Below are 20750 nucleotides of genomic sequence, written 5' to 3'. Positions count from 1 at the left end.
TCGAAATACGTTCCTGACGAAAAGTTTTCCGGACTGAAGCGGGAATCGAACCCACACTCCTTGACTCGATGCGGCTAAACGCTTGGTAACTAACCGCACAGCCACGGAGCCCACATTCCATCAGCGATCCCTCTAGCAATTCAATAAGAAGTTACTCCAGGGTTTCCACCAGGAGTTCCATCAGCGATTCCACCGGTAATTCCTCCAGGGATTCTATCAGGAGTTCCTCTAGGGATTTTATCAAGGATTCCTTCAATGATTCCATTTGCAGTTCCAGCATCTTTAGGAATTCCTCCAAGGATTCCATCAGAAATTACTCCAGAATTTCCATCAGAAGTTCTTATAGTGATTTTATCAAGAGTGTCCTTAAAGCTTCCATTAGAGTCCTGGGGATTTTATCATTAGTTCCTCCAGGGATTCCATCCATTCTTATGAGATTTCACCTGGAATTTTCTATCAGGAGTTCCTCTAAAGCGTATATCAGGAGCTCCTAGATAAATTTCATCAGGATTTCTTTTAGAGATTTCATAAGGAGTTCCTCTAGGGATTCCATCAGGAGATCCTGTAGAGTTTCCACTAGGAGTTTTTCTAAGGAATTCATCAGGAGTTCCTCCAAATAGTCCATAAAAAGTTCCTTCAAGAATACCTTCAAGGTTTCTATCAGGAGTACCTTTAGGGTTTCCTTTAGAGTTCTTCTATAGGGATTCCCTCCAATGATTCCATCAAGAATTCTTTAGGAATTCTTCCAAGCATTCCATCAAGAGTTTCTTTAAGGAAATCAGGAGTTTCTCCAGGGATTCAATCAAAAGCTCCTTCAGAGATTCTATCAGGAGTTCCTCGAGAAATTTCATCAGATTTTTTTCTAGGCATTTCGTAAGGAATTTCTCAAGGGATTCATCCATGAATTTCATCAGGAGTTTCTCCAATGATTCCAACTGGAGTTCCTTCAATAATATCTTTATGAATTCCTCCAAGGATTCCATCAGGAGTTCTTATAGGGATGCTATAAAGAGTACCTTTAGGGCTTCCATTAGAGTTGTTCTAGGAATCTAGGTATCAGGAGTTTCTCCAAGGACTCTATCTTGAGTACATTCAAAGATTTCACCTAGAATACTTCCAGAGAATCTATCAGGAGTTGCTCGAGGAATTCCATCAGGATTTTTTCTAGGGATATCATAAGCAGTTGCTCTAAGGATTCTATCAGGAATCATGTCAGAAATTCCTCCAAGGATTTCATCAGGAGTTCCTTCAGTTCATCTGTAGGGATTCCCTCCAATGATTCCATCAGGAGTTCCTACAAAAATATCTCTGGGATTTCATCAAGAGTTCCTTTAGGGATTCTATCAGGAGTACCTTTAGGGCTTCCATCAGAGTTCTTCTGAGGATATCCTCAGAATTCTTCCAGGAATTCCAGCAAGGAACTCAGAGATTTCACCTAGAATCCCTCCAGAGATTCAATCAGGAATTGCTCCGGAGATTATATCAGGAGTTCCTCGAGGATTTTCATCAGTATTGTCTAGGAATATCATAAGGAGTTGCTCTAAGGATTCTATCAGGAGTTCCATCAGGAATTATATCAAGAATTCTTTCAGGGATTTCATGAGAAGTTTCTTCAGAGATTTCACCTGGAATTCCTCCAGAGCTTGTATCAGGAGTTCCTTAACCCTTTTCTTCCCATGGTAGCACAGGTGATCCATCACTTTGCGTATATCGTATATAAACTGTACAAGTTAGATCATATCCATTTTTTCACCACATGTTCACATATGTTTCATGAAATAATGTACAAAGTTTCATAAAAAATAATCACTTGGATTTTTAGTTATAGCACAATAACCGAAGTAAAGTCAGCATTTTTTCTAATTTAAATAAAGTGGTATTTCAAACTTCTATATTTAGAAATATAAACATGATTTTCACTAAACAAAAATAAAAACAAGCTCAATTGAATTATTTTTCCAAGATTCAGTAGAGTTTTTAGAATATTCTTTACACAAAACTATTGATTTTGTGGAAAGTTAGGTGGATCACTGGTGATCCATTGGGAATAAAACGACATTTTCGGCAATTCTGTTCTAACCTCTCTTTTCTAAAACATAACTATCATCATGTCTTGGAAAATGATTTTAAGTTGGAAAGAAAATTGTAAGACGCTGAGGACGATCAACAAACCAACATACTCAGCTATTCACGGTATGACGGAGTAGAATTCTGTGCATATATCAACAATCATTCAGTTCATTTAAATGCACTAAGTGTGATGTTTGCTTGTGTCTCAAAAAAGACAAAAACTTCTTCCCAGCTTTTTATTTTCCCCCAGAATTGACGAGAGGTGTGCAGAACACACAGTTCAAATAGAATGTATGAGTAAAAACAATAAAATGAAAAAAATATTTATGCCTCTTTCTTACCCTAGTTGCAGTCATCTTCCCAATGAATCACAGGTGATCCATCAAAATACATATTTTTTTCAGTTCCATTCATATTTTCGAGTAAACCTTTACATGTTTTGTTCTGGTGGTTTATCCAGATATCACATTTTCTATTTTTAAACTACGAAAAACCTCGTGGGAAAGAAAGGGTTAAGGAAATGTATCAGGATATCACAGACAAACAGACGTCACACTCTCATCGTTGTCATTCGACCACCTTTTTAACGGTCGATTCAAAAATATGGTAGGTGGCCGATCCGCCACCCGTAGCGCTCGTATCATTTTTGTTCGTGTTTGACGTTTACACATTACCGCCATCTGTTGGCCCGTCGGCCAAACACACCGATTATAGCATTGGGCGTACATGTCTTCGTGACTATGATTTTGATTAAGATTTGTTCTAAGTGTTACGTCTGTTTGTCTGTGAGGATATCTTTTACGGATACCATCAGGAATTCCTTGAGGAATCTTATCATTCATTTCTTCAGAAATTTCAACAGGAGTTTCTATATATTCTTCAGGAGTTCCACTAGAGATTAGAGATTCCATCTTGAACACCCTCAGGGATGATATCAAAAGTTCTTCTGGGGATTACATCAGAAGTTCCTTCAGGGATTCCACTTGGAATTCCTATAGGGGTTCTTTCAGATGTTGTTCCAGATGTTCATTCGGAGATTGTCTCTGAAGTTTCTCTATAGATTATATCAGGAATTCCTCAAGGAATTCCATCAGGATTTCTTCTTGGAATTTGTTAAGGAGTTCCGCCAGGCATATTATCAATAAACCCTCCAGGGATTTTATCAGGAGTTCCAAGAAGGATCCCGTCAGGAGTTTCTTCAGGGATTCCATTAGGGGTTCCTCCAGGAATTACATAAGAAGTTTCTTTTAGGGATTTCATCAGGAGTCTTACAATAGATTTCATTAAGAGTTTCTGCAGGGATTCCATCAAAAAATCTTCCATGCATTTCTTTTGAAACACTTCTAAGGTTCATTATTAAATCCTCCATTATGAACACCTTCTGGGATTCCATCTGATGTTCTGTCGGGGATTATATAAGGAATTCTTCCAAATGTTCCTTCAGGAATTCCTCTAGGGTTATTCTGCGATCCATCAAGCTGTTAACTACGGATTCCTTCCGGAATTGGTAAAGAGATTCTACCAGCGTTTTCTTTCTGGGGGTTTTCTATTCTTAAAGAAGTTCCGCCAGGAATTCTTCAGGAGAGTCCTCCCAAAAACAGTTCAAAGGCTGCTTCCCGAAGTTCCTCAAGGAATTTATCCCGGTATTCCTTAAGAAATTCCTTCCGGAAAAACTCCAAAGATCTTCGAAGCTTATCAGAAATTCCTCCTAAGATTTTACCAGATTTTTTTTTATAAGTATGAAGATTGTCACCGGAATTACTCAAGATATTCCTTCTGGAATTTCTCGCAGAATATCTTTAGGAATTCTTGGGGGTTTTCAGGAATTCCTCCAGCAATTTAACCATACTGGAAGGAATTGATGGATAAATACCCTTAGGAATCCTCGGATAAATTTCTGGTATTCTTGAAATAATTGCTTCAGAAATCCCAGATCAAATGTCTCGTAGGGTCCCTCCAGAGATACAAAGAAGATTTTTTGAAGAAAACACTGGAAGAATTTATAGAAGAACTTATTAAAGATTTCCTAGAAGAATCGCCGGGGAATAACCTGGGGGAACCTCTCAAGAAAATGCAAGCGGAATCCCTTGTAGGAAATTTTTAAACTCTTTTGAAGTACTTCTTGTGGAAACCCTGAAGACTTCTTGGTGGAATCCCAGGAAGAAATCATTGATGAATTCATGGAGAAGTTCTGGGTAGAATCACTGTAATAGTTCATGGAGTAAATGCGTGCATGCTTTTCTGTAGGAAATCTGTAGGGTTTTCTGGAGGTATTCCTAGGGCAATCACTAGAAGAATGACTGGAAGATTTTTGATAGAAGCAAGTTCTGGTCGAATTTCTTGGAAGGGATTAATTTAGAAATTTCTAGAGGAATTCCTGGTGGAATCGCAGGAAAAGAATCCTTATAGAATCTGTATAGAAATACCTGAAGTTTCGCTCGAGGCATTCCTGAATAAATCTTTGGATGATTTTTCGGTGGAATTATTGAAGGAAGCATTGGATGAATCACTGCAGAAATTCCTTTGGAATTTGATGAATAAATTCCTGGAGGAATCTGTAGAAAAATTACAAGAAAGAATCGCTGAATTCCTTTTGGATTTCTTGAAGTAACGGTGGAATTCAAGGAGGATTCCGAGGTAGAAGCCCTGGTGAAATCCTTTTGAGAAATTCTGGGGATAGATTTCTTGAGGAACCCATTGAGAATCATCTGAAAAAATTCGTTGTGTGATTCCTGGATATTGCAAGATCGAATCCTTGGAACTAACTTCTAGAATAATTCCTGAAAGGATCTGTGAAGAAGATTGAAGAAAATTGTTATAGCCATCTTTGGAGAAGTTCTTGGAGGCAGCCTTGGAATAAGCTCTGAAGAATTACTGTAGAAATCACTTGAGGATTTTTGTGGATTGATCTTTGAAGTAATATTTAGTAAATTAATCTGTGAAGGAATCTCTGGAAGAATGTCGCCTGAAGGGATGGCTTAAGGATTTTCCCCGAGGGAATTTCTAGTTGAACATGTAGATAAATTCGTAGAGGAATCATTGATAAAATTCCTGGTAGAATCCCAGGAAGAATTCTTGGTGGATTTCAGGAAAATTTTCGAAGTAAAATAAGGCTGATACAAATAATAATTTTCTTTTATGTCCAATTTCTTCCGTGCAAATTCTTGGGATTCTTTCGGAAATTCCTCTGGAATTCTTTAGTAAATCCCAAAGGAATTCTCCCAGAAATCCCTGTGGAATACTTCCGAAAATCCTGCTAAGAAGCTTCCAGATGACGGGGATTTTTTTTTAAATCTTTATTTATGGAAATCATCCGAAAATTCCTCTGTAATTGTATTCTTACAGAAATCCTTCTTATATTCTAACAGATTTATTGCTATTGATTTTATTGTTTCTGCCTGAGATAATTTTGTATATCCAGAATTTTTCCGAATATTCCTTCGTGATTCTTTAGAATTTTTATCTAAGATTTTTTGAGAAAAAAAACTTTGTGATTCTTCTGAAAATTCATAAGGAAGTGTTTTTGATTTTTTTCGTGATTTATCAGTGATTTTCCTTGGAAATTTTCTTAAATCCTTGGCAGAATTTTCTGAAAATCCCTCTTGAGTTCAAATGGAAATCCTCCAAGAAAACTACCGGACAGCCACTGGGACTTTCAATAAAATACCTATGAGATTCTTTGATTACTGATTTCTTTTTCTGAGCATCTTTTGAAAGTGACTTTTAAATGGTTCTGGAAATTCCATTTGAAATTATTCCGTAAATCTTTCTGGAGTTCTTATGGACATCGGAAAATATTCATGAAATCGTCTGGATGTCTGTAACTTTTCTTTGAATCTTCAGGGATTCTTGCGAAATAACTTCTGGGATTCTTTTGGATATCACTGTAAAAAACATTCAAAATCCATTCGAAATTCACCTGAGATTGTTTCAGAAATTTACGAGAATCCTTAAAATAAATCCTTTAGAAATCTCCCTGATAATATTTTAGTGATTTCTCTGTAGTTCTTCTGTAAATCGTCCTGGGATTCTTCCGGAAATCCTCCTTTAATTCCAAAGCAATTTTCAGAAGGATATTTTTAAAAATTCTGTATATTTTTCCCTAAAAATCTCAATGTAATTAAAAAAAAATACCAGAACAATTTACGGTTGAATCCCACAAAAACTTCCGGTGGAATTCTTGAATGCTTATCATTCAAGCAGAATTCCAGTCGTATTTCCGGATGAATTTTGGCAGGTTTTACGGAAGAATCCCAGTAGAATTTCTTGAAAATTTTCAGGAAGAATCTTTGAAAGATGTTTTGAAGTCCTCCAGCAGGATAACAGAAAGAAATCTGGGGGTATTTTAGAAGAATTTCCGAAAGAATCCTAGAGAGATAGTCGAAAGAATAACAGTTTTCTTGAAAAATTCAGGATACTCCCAGATTCTAGAGGTAATTCGGGAAGAATTTCTGCAAGAATCCTTAACAGAAGGATTTGAAGGATCCTCAGAAAGATTTTCGAAAAAAATCTAGAAAGATATCTGGAAGATTTCCTACAGGATTTTTGGAAGAGTCCCAGACAAATTTCAAGAATATGGACGTAAAAATCTCAGTGGCATTTCTAGAATAATTTCAGAAAGATTTTCGGAAGCATCCTCGAAAGTATTCTAAAGGGATTCCGAAAGCATCTCAGGTGATTTCCGGAAGAATACCAGAGGTATTCTCATAATAATCCCAGAAGTATTTCCGGAAAAAGGCCAGAGTTATTTTCGGAGGGATTCTCGAAGAATTTGTAGTAGAGTCGTAGTACATTTTTTGGCAAAATCCTCTAAAAATATCCAGAAGAATTGCATCAGGATTTTTGTTAGAATCTTCCATTGAATTTCCGAAAGAATCTTCGAGAATTTCGATTCGAATTTAATTTCCAGGATTTCAAGTTATCCTTAAAAAGATAAACGCAAACTCACATACAGAGTTATGCATATATTCCAATAAGATGTCCAGAAGAATCACAAAGGATATCCGAAAGAATCTCAGATATAGTACCGGAATGTTAACGATTTTTTTTAGATGAGTCCAAAAGCTATATCTGGAAGTATTCTGTGATTTCCAGAGAAAAATCAGAAATAATCTCAAGATTTCCAGAACAATCCCAGAGAGGTTTTGAAGGATTCATAAGTGATTTAAGGAAGAATCCCAGGAGGGAAATTCCAAAGCATTCTGGAGTAATTTCTGGACCAATGTCTTTTTTATATGCTGTATCAATATTTACAAGTAATTATAATAAATAAGTATTTATGGAACAGTAACAATTTTAATTTATCGCCATAATTGAACGACAATTTTAATTAGAATGTGCATCCACCACATCATCCCTCTCAGAAGGATTGTGATTCTCAATATTGTTTTTGCGGTGATTCAGAATTGTAATCACATACTAGTTTAATTGTATGTGGTGTCATTCAATATTTAAAACAAGATTCGTTAAGCCGAACATGTTGATCCTTCGACATGAACCAACGAGCATTGCTTGAAATAATGAGATTTTTTCGATTACTTTGATTACTGATTTCTTTTTCTGAGAATCTTCTAAAAGTTACTTTCAAATGGTTCCGAAAATTCCGTTTGAAATTATTCCGTGAATCTTTCTGCAGTTCATCTGGACATCGGAATTATTTTGGAAAATATTCATGAAATCTTCTGGATGTCTGTGAATTTCCTTTAAATCTTTCAGGGATTCTGGCGAAATAACTTCTGGGATTCTTTTGAATATCACTGTAATTTGGATTTAGAATTCCCATGGGAATATTTCAGATATTAACGAAAATCCTTCATACAGAAGTGATGCTTCTGTAAATCGCCTTGGAATTCTTCTGGAAATCCTTCTATAATCCCAAAGCAATTCTCAGAAAATTTTTCAGAAGGATATTTTTAAGAATCTCAATGGAATTTCTGAAAAACACCAGAACGATTTACGGTTGAATCTCACGAAAACTTCCGGTACAATTCTTGAATGATATCCGGAAGAATGACAGTCGTATTTTTGGATGCATCATAGCAGGTTTTACAGCACAATCCCAGCAAAATTTATTGAAAAATTTATAATAGAAAGATATCCGAAAAAAATCTCCAACAGGATTTTTGGAAGAGTCCCAGATATTGGCGTAAAAATCTCAGTGGAATTTCTTGAAGAATTTCAAAAAGATTTCCGAAAGCATCTCAGGTCATTTCCGGAAGAATACCAGAGGCATTCTCATAAGAATACCAGAAGTATTTCCGGAAAGAATCAAGAGTTATTTTCGGAGGAATTCTCGAAGAATTTCTAGTAGAGTTGTACATTTTTTTATAAAATCCTCTTTAAATATCCAAATGAATTGCATCAGGATTTTTGATAAAATCTTCCATAGTATTTCGAAAACAATTTTCAAGAATTTCAAAGAATTTAATTTCTTGTGTGGCTTCGTAGCCGTGCGGTTAGTGTCATCGAGGCATTTAGCCGCATCGTGCTAAGGAGCGTGGGTTCGATTCCCGCCTCAGGCCGAAAACTTTTCGAGAGGAATGTTTTCTGACTGTGCCACTGGGCTAGTCCGTTGTCTAGTGTGGTGCTTCCTTCAAAGGGCAAATAACCCACTGAAAGCATTAACGTGTAGTGTCTTTAAAAAAAAAAAAAGAAAAAAAAAATTCCTGGATTTCAAAAGTAATCCTTAAGGAGATACACGCAAAATCACATACAGAGTTCTGCAAAAAAATCCAAAAAGATGTCCAGAAGAATCGCAATGGGATATCCGAAAGAATCTCAAAAGTAATACCGGAATGGTGACGTTTTTTTTTGGATGAATCCCAAAGCGATATCTGGAAGAAAATTCAGAAATAATCTCAAGATTTTCAGCAGAACAATCCCAGAGAGGATTTGAAGGATTCATGAGTAATTTAAGGAAGAATCCCAGGAGACGCTCCCAAAGAATTCTAGAGTAATTTCTGGAACATTTTTTTTCATATGATTTATATATAAAAATACTTTGATTCAAATATATTTCTTGTGTAGCATTAAGTTTCACTGCAGACACAATAATAATTTTAATTTATAAATCTTTTAAGCACATCCAAATTAAATAACAGTTCAAAGAGTAGAATACCATTCTCATGAGTTTTTGAGGATCATATGGTCGGTGTTTAGACAGACCAGACTAGATGAATTTTGGAGCTCTAAGGAAACGTAAAGAACTCCATCAATTTTAAATCTTCCATGTTATTTTGATACAAATGTATCATCAAATAGATAAGTTCCATTATTACAGTAAATATCTATAATATTTTGATGTTTCACATGTTTGGGGTACATTTTTCTTACTCGATTGAAAAAAACACTTGGTTCAGTCTGTCTTAACACCGACCATATCTATGTTTGCTATTTGATATTTAAATACTTGAATTGTGCTGTATCAATTTTTACAGGTAATTATAATAAATAAGTATGTATAGAACAATAACAATTTTAATTTATCCCCATAATTGAACGACAATATTAATTAGAATGAGCCTCCACCACATCATCCTCCTGCACAACCAGCCTAAACGTTCTTCCCCTTTTGTTTATGTACTAATTATAATTTCGAATTATTTTAATTAAATTAGTTGTGTTGTCTACTATTGTACACGGCAACATGTTTCAAAATAAGTGGAGCTGCTTTTAAAACAAACTTTAACATCGATCAACCAAACCATAGAATATCCAATAGCGGAAAAAATAATAATAATAACCGATCATTGCAAATCGAGCCGAACTGGCGCTCTTTCCGTGCGCACGCGCTTTCTGTCAAACAGACTTTTGTACCTTCCTTCTTTCGCTCTCCTTCAACTCAGCACGATCCACCTCGGGGTGGATTGGTGAGCTGTCTGGTTGTTGCAGATGAACATTTATCGTGTAGCGCGACATCATCATTTACACTAAGCTTGCAACTCACCAGACAAACGATAGGTGTAATTAACAACTGCCCTAAGTTTAATCGTTCAATGAGCCTCTGTACGTGCCATAAAATCTTTTGTTCTTTTGACTTTTACCACAGACAAACAGACGTAACACTGACGAAATTTCCATCGACCACTTTTTTATCGATCATTTCCAATTCGCTATGTTACAAATCTCACAACCAGAGGCGCGCGCATCGTTTTTCTTCGCGTTTGACGTTTCACACTACCGACATCTGCCGATCTTGTTGCACGAAACACCTTTTCGTGCAACATGCCCACCAGATGATGATGGTGTAAACTGGGCGATGGAATTTGAAGAAATTTGTTCTAAGTGTTACGTCTGTTTGTCTGTGCTTTTACTGTGCGCCGTGTGTTGGTGCTGTTTCGCTCTCTCTCACGGGCAACTTGAAAGTAGGGCGCATAGTTAAGGCTCAAGAATCCATCATTCAATCATCAGCAATCATCAAAAACGAAAAGCCAGGTTTTTCGTTCAAATTTAAAGAAATCCTCATAAAAATCTCTCACAACTCAATCTCACAACAATCTGTACAACAACTTAAAGCCTGATTTGCTGCTAAAGCGTACTACGATCAGAAAAAAAGCTTTATTGAGCGATTTCTTGCAGAAATTTCTCATGCATCAAGATAGGCCAAGAAATTACTTTTCAGCAATGAATCAGGCTTTTAAGGTGAAGATGAATCGAAGCCAAGCCTCAAATTTTAAAGAGCACAAATTTGGAGAACCGAACATCCGTCAAAGCTGAAAACCTAATACCGTGAGGGCCCCTAACTCTGCGCAGCTCCTAACTCTGCGCACTTTTACCAAAATCCATCAAAATCTGGTAAAATACTTAAATTTTTGTTTACAATTTTTTTTTTTCATATATTGCTACAATAGTAATAAAACAGTACGCGAAGAATTTTCTTGACTAATTTCCGTTTATTACTTTAATAAAAAATAAAATAGCTTTAACAATATTGAAAAACGTTCAAATTGGCTGCCCGTTAGCAAAAATGCTAAGGGAGTACCTCATCACTTAAGTCATTTGAAGCAAATTAAAAAGAATATATGTCAGATTTTAAGTACGTAGGCACTAGTTTATTTATCGAGCAATCATCACTGGTAAAGTGCAACTTTTTTTTTCTTCATTTTCTTATTCTTCTTAGGTGCGCATAGTAAGGAACCATTTTTCAACTATGTTCCTTACTATGCGCAGCAGTTATAAAACGTTATTTTCAACATACAATCAACCCTCCAGAGGTCGATATTGAAGGGAACCATCGACTTATCTCCACCATCGTGATATGGAATAGAAATGCTTTGGAAAATTGTTTGAGGGGACCATCATAGTAAGGGAAGATTAAAAAATGACGTCCATCATATTTTAAGGATTTCTACACTCCGTCCCCTCAATCCCTTTCGCGATTTTTACAGTACCTAATGCATGCATTGTCACATTTTCGTAGACTCCTCCTCCCCTGAACGATGGCCGTAATTTTTGAATGCTCCCTAACCATGCAATGAAATAATTTAGATTTTTTGGAACATCGAGGTTCAATCGTATTTGCTAGAAACGCCAATAAAGAACAGTTCTGTTATTGATCTGCAACAGAAATCGTTCATTAATTACGTCACGCTTATACAGAGTGGCGATACTTCTCGATTGAGTGATGAACAATACATTAGGAATGGATATACCCTTTCTCTTAAACTATTCTTCGTATTTAGTAGAAATGTTCGGGTTTTACATATAACAAACCAGAACCAGGTTCTTAGTTATTTTCTTCAAATCCGGACCCGAACCGAACCAAACCAAAGAAAATTTGGTTTTTATATTTTCTAGTGAAAATACATAAACAGTCCAAGCTAATTTTCCTTTACACGCCAAGGGTTAACGCAAAAAAGACGTAGTTTGTACCCCTTTTGTATGTTGGTTTAGATTTTAGAAAACTATGTTAATTACATGTTTTGGAAATCATATGATGATTTCGATTATTTTGAGAGTTGCACTTAATGGCATTCAGTAACAGTAATTATCATGGATTGAATTATAGATAAAATTCACTTCACTTAGTAAATTTCTATGTTAGAGACATTTCACGCTCCACTAGGAACGTAAAGCCGTATAAAGCAAGAAAATGAAGATTAATTTAGAGTTTAACTGCTAGTAATGCTTTTAGTAAAATACTTTAACTGTTATAAAGAATTTATCGAGTGCGCAGAGTTAGGAACCTAAATGCGCAGAATAAGGAGCATTGCAAAAATGAGTGCGCAGAGTTAGGAACACAGACACCCTCGAGAAAAATTAAAAAAATTGCAATAAAAATCATTAATTAGTGAAGCTTTTATATTTTTTTCTTATAGATAAGATCAATAAGTATTTCCTACAAAAAATTCAGAGTGTTGTGTTTTGTTTTCAATTAATTACAGCTGTTTGAAATTTGAAAAGCCTTAAGTGCGCAGAGTATGGGGCCTTCACGGTAGATCGGTCACTCGCTGGTGGAAACTATCAAGCGAATCAGTAATGGATCATTGGATCAGTTTTTGCCAGCGCTCACCGCATCAAAACAAATGCGCCACTGTATATGGGATTTAACATTGTGACAGCATTGCTGTTCTGTCAAACACACAAGGCTACGGTGGCGTTATCTATGCTTTCCATAGCGGCCGTTTTGGTTATTTCAATGATCCATTATCAGATTTTCCAGGAAAATTCCTAGGAGAAATTTCCACTAGCATCCTTTCCAAAATTATGGACGAATTCCTGGGAAAATTAGAAGATAGATCTTTATTAGTATTTTTGGAGGAGTTCCCCGAATACATTTCAGAAGAAACCTCTGGAGAAATCACTAGAAGAATTCCTGCAGCTTTTACTCGATTAATCTGAGAAGAAATTCCTGAAATTCCTCTGAAGACCAACACCTGGAGCCTCTAGAATTTTGCACAATTTCCAGGAATTTCAGGAGGAATTCTTGGAAGACTTCCTAGGAGAAACTGTGTATTGATTCTGGAAGGAATCCCTATCGAAATGGCTAGAAAAATAACTGGGGTAATCTGCACAGGAACTCCTCGAGGATCTTTTGTAGGATTTCCTGGAAACATCCCTAAGCCAATCCCATCAAAAACTCTGGAATGAACTTATGTAATAATCCACATAAGAAATCAGAAGAACCAGAAGAAATCTCTAGAGAAATTACTAGAACAAGTCCTGAAGCTTTTTCTCAACAATCTGCTCAGAACTACCTGAAGAACATGTGGAACAGCTACGTAACAATCTTTGAAACTATCTAAGATCTGTTGTCAGCATAATAAAAACAGGAAATTTCGGATGATTAAACACGCCAACACACCTATACCTTCAACAGTCGTATATTGGAAATTAGAAGCATATGGTGGATATCTTAATCGGATATTCTTTGAATGCGGTCATTGATGCTTAATAAAACACTAAGCTTTGACTTACAAACCATCGTTGTAGGTGTTAAATCTATTGTTTGGTGTAAGTTTGCGCGCGCGGAAACCGTCTGACCAAAAAACGAAAGGAACCTAATAGGAATAAAACGCGCTCACCATCTTTTCCCGGGGGGTGCCATTGAAATAACCTAAAATTAGAAAATTTGCGCCGCCATATCATCCGCGTCGATTCCCAGCATGGCCAGCTCTTCCAGTTCGGCTCGTTTCCGGCGCGTTTCCTCGTTCTCGATTTCCGGCGGCGGAGGAGCCTGAGGGATCGGTTCCGCCTCCCCGCTGCCATCATCGGCCAGCTCGCCGGTCCGAGGAGAACCGTCGGCCGTCGGAGACTCCGACGAATGGTCCACAGCCATGTCCACGGCTCCTCCGGACGTTCCCATTTCGAGGGGTTGGTTCTGCGATTCGTCATCGTAGGTGACGGCCGGGGCCGAGACAACGGCGGAACTGTACTGAGCGGCAATCTGCTGGTTGTAGATTTCGATCGCTTCCGGCACAATCATCTGCGGTTGGTCGGTGTCGATGATGGGAACGACCGGGACCTGAGGGATTATCTCCGGAGGTTTGGTCTCGTTGGCGATGAGTTCCGCCGGTTTGGGTTTGTCGCCATCGAAGAGGATATCGAGGGCTTCCTGGAAATCTTTCGGGAGGGGTCCCTTGCGAGGAATGGGTGCATCACTGATCGGTTTTGGAACGAGATCGGCTTCCGCCTCGTCGATTCCCGGGGGAAGGATGTTCTGATCTGGTTTGCTGGGGTGAGATGGAGGAGGTGGTGGGGCTCCCATTAGGGCCACGAATTGGTATGGATCAGGCATCATGTCCACGAATTCCTCCGGTTGGTGTTTGGTTCCGTTTTCTACGCTGATGGAAGCAGTTCCGACGGTAACTTCAGCTGGGGCGGCTTCCTCTTTCTTGGCTTCCTGTTGCTGTTTCTTGAATACTGGCATTCGCCCAATGAATGGCAACTTCTTCTGGCCGATGGCCAGAGTGACCGGTTTCTTCTCCTTCTTGTCGTCGTCCTTCTTCTCCTTGATCTTCTTTTCCGGTTTGGGCTTTGGTTCCGGGGGGAAGTTGACGATTGGTTTTTCAATCACTCGACGACCGCGGGAACGAGAGCGAGACCGAGATCTGGATCTGGAATAGGACCTCCTCATGCGGAATCTACCACGTCCATAACTTGGACTTCGCCGACCCCGGGATCTGCTGCGTCTTCGCCTGTCGAACCGTCCGCGATCAAAGTCACGATCGCGCCTTCGATCCATGGGGCTTCGCCGGAAGCCTCCTCGCCTCATGGGACTTCGGCTGGACCGTCTAACCGGGCTTCTACTGTTTCCGCGGCGTCCTGGACTTCCTCGACGCCATGGAGGTGTCTTTGATTTGCTTCTTCTGTCTCCGCCCCGCCCGTGGCTATCTTCGTGATCGTCGTGATGACGACTCGACCCCGATGGCCCATCATCCCGTTTCTTCAACTTACCTTTCAACTGCTCCAGCAGCTTTTTCTCTGACTCGGAGATGATCGGATCCGGAGTGACCCACTGTGAAATCATCAGTTCGTCTCGCTTCTTTTCTCGGCTTTCGGCTCCATCCGTCATGAAGGGCGGAGGTGGAGCAGCCAGTTCCTTCGGAACAGAAGCCGTTTGAACCACGGTCCATTTTCCGGCTGAAGATTCTTCCGCGTGTGGAACGTCCTTCACTGCTTCTTGTGCCTTCAGCAGGTTCCGCATAGCAACCCGAATCGAAGTGGCCGGATCGAACCCATCTCCCTTGCTGCTCTTCTGGTCCGAGTCGGAATCCGAATCCGAGCTGGAACTCGAACTGCTCGAGGACACTGCTCGCTTTTTCTTCTTCTTGGAGCGCTTCTTCTTCTTTTTCTCCTTCTTGTCTTCCTTGCTCTTTTTACGTTTCTTACCTTCGGCCGACTCCTTCGGCAGTGAAGATCCGGTTGGGAAGTCTACGTCACCTCCTCCGACGACGGGCAGAACGGCCGCTGGGGTCGCGTCGTCGGCCGTTGTGGTACTCGCTTGCTGCTGCTGCCGGTCACAGTCTCGCATCTTCTCGTAAGCCTTTTGACGGTCCGACATCCAATCGATCTCGAAGTTGGTGTGGGAATCGATGTAGTTCTGTCGAATGAGGGAGGATGGTTAGTACAGTACAGGGTAACTCAGCCTCTTATGGAATAGGGAATAAACGACAATATATATAACAATGCATACCCTCAAGAAATTTTGTTATATTTATTCCTAAAATGTTTCTTTTGGTGTTCAGGTTTAAGTAACTACCGTAAATTCGGGTGTAATTGATCAGTAGGGTGAAATTGATCACCGTGTCACGCGATTTTATTTCTTACTAATAGTGCACTAAGCTCATCGCAACCTATAGTAAATTAACGTTGTTTGTCTTAAATAATGTCTAATTGTGTATAGTGAAGTTTTTTGTGCCACAGAATGTTTATTTCTATGAAAATAATGTAAAATTCTAGAATCAATTTTAGTGTGAAATTGATCATCATCTATAAACTTCTAGTTCTAAACAAGGATTTGGACATGGTGTAAACCTGAAAGTTTGTGAGGATGCTAACAATATATCTCCAAAACAAATTTTACTATCAAAACTCTTACCAATTTGCTCGTTTTGTTGAAAAATTCAATTTTCTGCAACAAAGTTGGGAAATCCTTTGGAAATTGCCCACATTTAGGCGTTTTTCGCGGTATTCTTGAAAATTAATTATTGATTATTTCCATAAATATTGTCTCGTTAAGAATTTGGCAAGCATATTTGGATTCAGGAGGCCCAAATTAAGGATGTAAAGTTGATTTTGAAACTAACAATAATAACAATGATAAGTGATCAATTTCACCCCGAAATGGGATTCCCCGATTTTTAATTTTAGACCAGATTTTTGGCACTAACATCACATTTGTTAAAAAAAAATTCGGTGCATGAGCCAATGAGGTTCACCGTCGTACTTGTTTTACTGCATTTAGTTGTATGATATTGATAACATTTTAGAAAGCATACCAAGAAAACAGTGAAAAATGATCAATTTCACCCGAAATTACGTTACGGTATACTTCGTAGATTGGATACTAGCAACATTCATGTCTCTTTTTAATAATCTCATCCTGACTACTTTCAAGAACAAGGCAGGGGAGTATACCTTGTTCAAATCATAAACAAGAATACTAAAAGCATGAATATCGCTATTCCCGGCCACGCCCATCTTTACCGTAACTTGGGATAGGGGAAGGAAATATTGATGTAGCACTTACTTAATGAGAGGCCACCGACTCAGCGACACCCTCATAAGTGCTACGGAGTTGGAGGTTGGGGAAGGTATATTGTCAGGATTCGCCTTGAAAGCTGGCGATAGACCATAAATATTTGTTGTTTAAGCGTTTTCAAATTAATCTTTTGAATGCCGGCAATCAAAAGAGAAAACAATAGCTTATTTATAGTATAAATAGTATAAATAGTATAAATAGTATTTCGCGAAATGCTTGTGGATTGTGCAGTAATATTTTTGCTCAATAACCAGTAAAAAGCAAAACCGATCCCTCCAGGGTCATCGGATTGTATAAAATAACGATACGCGTAAAAAAAAAAATCACGCCTATTGAAAAACTGTACTGTGCCCATTGAAAAACTGTACTGGGCGGTACTGTATTTTTAGATAATCGAAAAACGAAAGGAAGCGCGTTCGAACTAAACACCCTAGGATAACACAGTCGGTTTTTCTACTCAAAATTATACGAAAAGCAGAATCGATCCCTCCAGGGTCATCGAACGGTTAAAAAGCATCCACAACCGATTGTTAGTTGCGTAACACCCGCCCGGACGGAATGCGCAATCTGAACATAATTGTCAAACTCCGAAAATAACATTTTCCGTTCAAGAAACGATCAGAAGTTCCACGACGCGGACAAAAACGATCCGGAAGGCTCACAAAAGAAAAAGTATCATACTGGAACAAACTCACCGGATTGATTCTCTAAATTTATGTGCTGCCTGTTACTTCCGGATGGTTCGGTGAACTTAGGGCAGCCAAAAACCAATAGTACTGAGGACACAAATCAAACAAATCACTTTTTCATTTTTCACTTTTCACTATTCCATATCTGAATGTAAAAACTGTCCTGCTTGGGCTTCACGAAGCACTACCCAGCAAGACGCTCCAAAACAGAAAAAACACAAAAAAAAATCTCCAGTGACGAAAACACGCGCGAAACCGTGAGCTAAATCTATCGGACGACGGATCAATTTCACCCGAAATTACGGTACATGAATTCCTTCTAGAATGCTTCTACTTTCAAAATTTTCCGAGTAGTTGCATGATAACTTTTCACAATGATTCCTTGAATAAAAGTTTACATGATTCTAAGGCAAAAACCACAGCAAAGGTAAGGATACTCTTTCAGCAATTCCTCTTAGGTGAACGCTCGAATACATGAACATATTTTACATGGAAGTATCATAGAAATATGTTTTGATATTTCCATCAAGAATCTTTCGAAGGTTTTTTGAAGTAGGGTGCAGAGCTACTTAGGCACTTCCATTATTCACTTTGGCATGGGGGGTTTTTCTCGACCGAATCGTCTGAAACTTTGCAATAAGAAACACTTCAATACGACGCATATTGTAGCTTAATATGAGAACAGTAACTTTCAAAAAAACACACAGCCGAAGTGATTCAAAAGTGCCAAAAATAGGATCCGGTTCCCTATGCCTAAAAGAATTCGAATATTTTTCTAGGAATAACTTTTCAGACTCTCTCAACAATTACTCAGGACATTTCATCAAACAATTTCTAAAGCGATTCTGCATCTTTTGTTTCACTCTAACAATTATCATCTACATCAAGGCTGGTGCATTGTACTCTGTAACCAGGCTGAACCCGCCTTGATCAAAACTTTGCAGAAGCAAATCTGGAGTTTTAATGTACCGATGAATCTAAATGTTTAATGTCTAGAAATCCCGAAAAACGATGGACGTCATATTTGAATCGTTCCTTATGCAATTTTCTTTTAGGTGTTACTAGTAGTAGTAACTTACGACGAAGTTTTTTTTCAGTAGTATTTATTGCATACAAACTTAAATTATTTTACGGATTCCTGTGAAATCTCAACAGCTGAACAGTTCGATAAAATAAATTAATGGAGTACGGTAAATTTTTACAGTATTCCGTAAAAAATCACCGGAATCCGTTGAATTCCGACGAAGTAACGGTGTTTTATTTCACCGAACTGTTCAGCTGTTGAGATTACGGTGAAATTCACCGTAAGAGCTTAGTGTGTAGACTTCGTAACAAAAAATCTTTAAGATTTTCGTTTAGGATACCTTCAACCAGGAATTTCCAGAAATTACTACAGAGAAACCTCCATAGAATTCTGAAGAAATACGCTCAGGAATAGGTACTTTAAAAGATTTATCATAGAATTAGGATTTCCTCCGAGGTTTGTGTTAAAAGCTCGTTAAAGATTTAGCATTATTGGGTTCTCATGGTATATCTCCAAAAAATACTTTCTGAAGGGAGTTCTAAAGTATTCACCGACCAAAATACTGGCGAAATATACGAAAAACTCTTGCAGGAGGGAACTGCAGGAGGGAACTTCAGAACTTTTGAGGAAGCCTCGGATGATCCTTCAGAAGCATTGTTAGAAATATATCGAACGAATCCTTTATCCCGGAGGACTCGTAGAATAAAAAATGATGAATTCTCCAAATATGTTATCCCTTGGCTAAAAATTTAGCAAACAAAGGTCATTTTTGGTGAGTTTTGTATTTGAAATAGTGCAGAGTACACGGAGATACCGGCGATTGCCGAGCTCGGCTCATATCAATTTTGGAGGAAACTTCTAGAAATACTTCATGGTCGAGTTTATTCTGGAATTCCACGAATGATCCTTTGTAGATTTTACAGGATAAATCAGCTAAGGTATATTATAACTAATATATAAGGTAATGTGACCAGACGTCCCGCGTTTCGCGGGACAACGCAATTTTCAAAATGATATTACTGCGTCAAATTTAGATGTTTGACTAAACTGAGAAATTAGATCATGATTTAGACCTAAAATGTTTGTAGAATGCACATCCAATACGAAAAATGTTTAATTGGGAACGAGATCTGACTGGGTGTCCCGCGTTTCGCGGGACATATATGGTCGCTTTAACCCATTAACGCCCAGTGATCTATTTTGAGATCAGTAACATTTCTGAATACAGTTAATTTTTTAGACAAAATGGATGGTTGGTATCTTTGGCAAAGTTGTGAAAGACATTATGGGCAGTCTAATGACAGGTTTTTTAATTCATATTTCTTCCACTAGGTTGCGCTATCAGCATAATACATTTCTGTTTTGTCACCAGCTCTTGTCGGCATCACCACGCTCGTCTTATACTACCATAAGCGTGGTTTGCAAATCAGAGATTCCTGAACAATTATAGAATGGTTCCTGTGCCGGAAGTCAGTGTGGATTCCGGGATTCCAGAGTAAATTATGAAATTTCAGAATATATCCTGGGATGCCAATGTGGATTCTGGGAATCCAGTGTGGATTCTGGGAATCCAGTGTGGATTCTGGGAATCCAGTGTGGATTTTAGGAATTTAGTGTTGATTCTTGGAATCCAGTGTGGATCCTGGAATTACAATGTGGATCCTGGTGTTCCAGTCTGATTCCAAGTGTTTCAGTGTGGATCATAGGATTCTAGGTTTAGATTGTGTTGCTGCATTGTGGATCCCTGGTTTCTAATGTGGATATTAGAATTCCACTAGGTTTGTTGTATTTTTGTGCATATCTTGGGACTGTTGTTCCGAATCTTGGTATTCCATTGTGGATATTGAAATTCCTGGAATTGAATCCTGGAATTCCAGTTTAGATCCTGGGATTGTAACATGGGTCGTATAAATCTAATGTGAAACCTGAGATTTCAGTAAGGACCTTGGGGTTTCAGTATGGATCTTGCGATTTTAGTGTGAGCCGCAGGATTGGAATGTCACGAATGACCTTCCCTTGCTACGGCAATCATGTTAAAGTGACATTAATAGAATTAAGCATTAAGGAGGATTGGAACATGGGTCCTTGGTTTCTAATGTGAATGCTGGGATTTCAGTGTGGATTTTAGGACACCAGTGAAGATTATGCATTTCCAGTGTAGATCTTTGAAATTCACTGCGGATCCTGGCATATTCCAGTATGGATTTCAGATGTGGATCCTAGAGTTTAATTGATGGATACCAGTGAAGAGTTTGAGTTTCCAGTG

General features: G+C 38.3%; 1 protein-coding gene across 1 annotated transcript in view; it reads right to left on the bottom strand.

Annotated features, from left to right (window-relative positions):
- Positions 1-13373: 13373 nt before the first annotated feature.
- LOC5579219 (zinc finger matrin-type protein CG9776) overlaps positions 13374-20750 on the bottom strand; it is a 36051-nt gene continuing 28674 nt past the window's right edge. Inside the window, exon 6 of the mRNA XM_021852368.1 lies at positions 13374-15610. Coding sequence (XP_021708060.1) covers positions 13631-15610 — 1980 coding nt within the window. The 3' untranslated portion in view covers positions 13374-13630. The remainder of the gene's footprint in view (positions 15611-20750) is intronic.

The sequence above is a fragment of the Aedes aegypti genome, chromosome 3 (assembly GCF_002204515.2).
Source record: "Aedes aegypti strain LVP_AGWG chromosome 3, AaegL5.0 Primary Assembly, whole genome shotgun sequence".
NCBI lineage: Eukaryota > Metazoa > Arthropoda > Insecta > Diptera > Culicidae > Aedes > Aedes aegypti.
The sequence above is the reverse complement of the archived record's forward strand: the minus strand, read 5'-3'. Positions and strand labels throughout refer to the sequence as shown.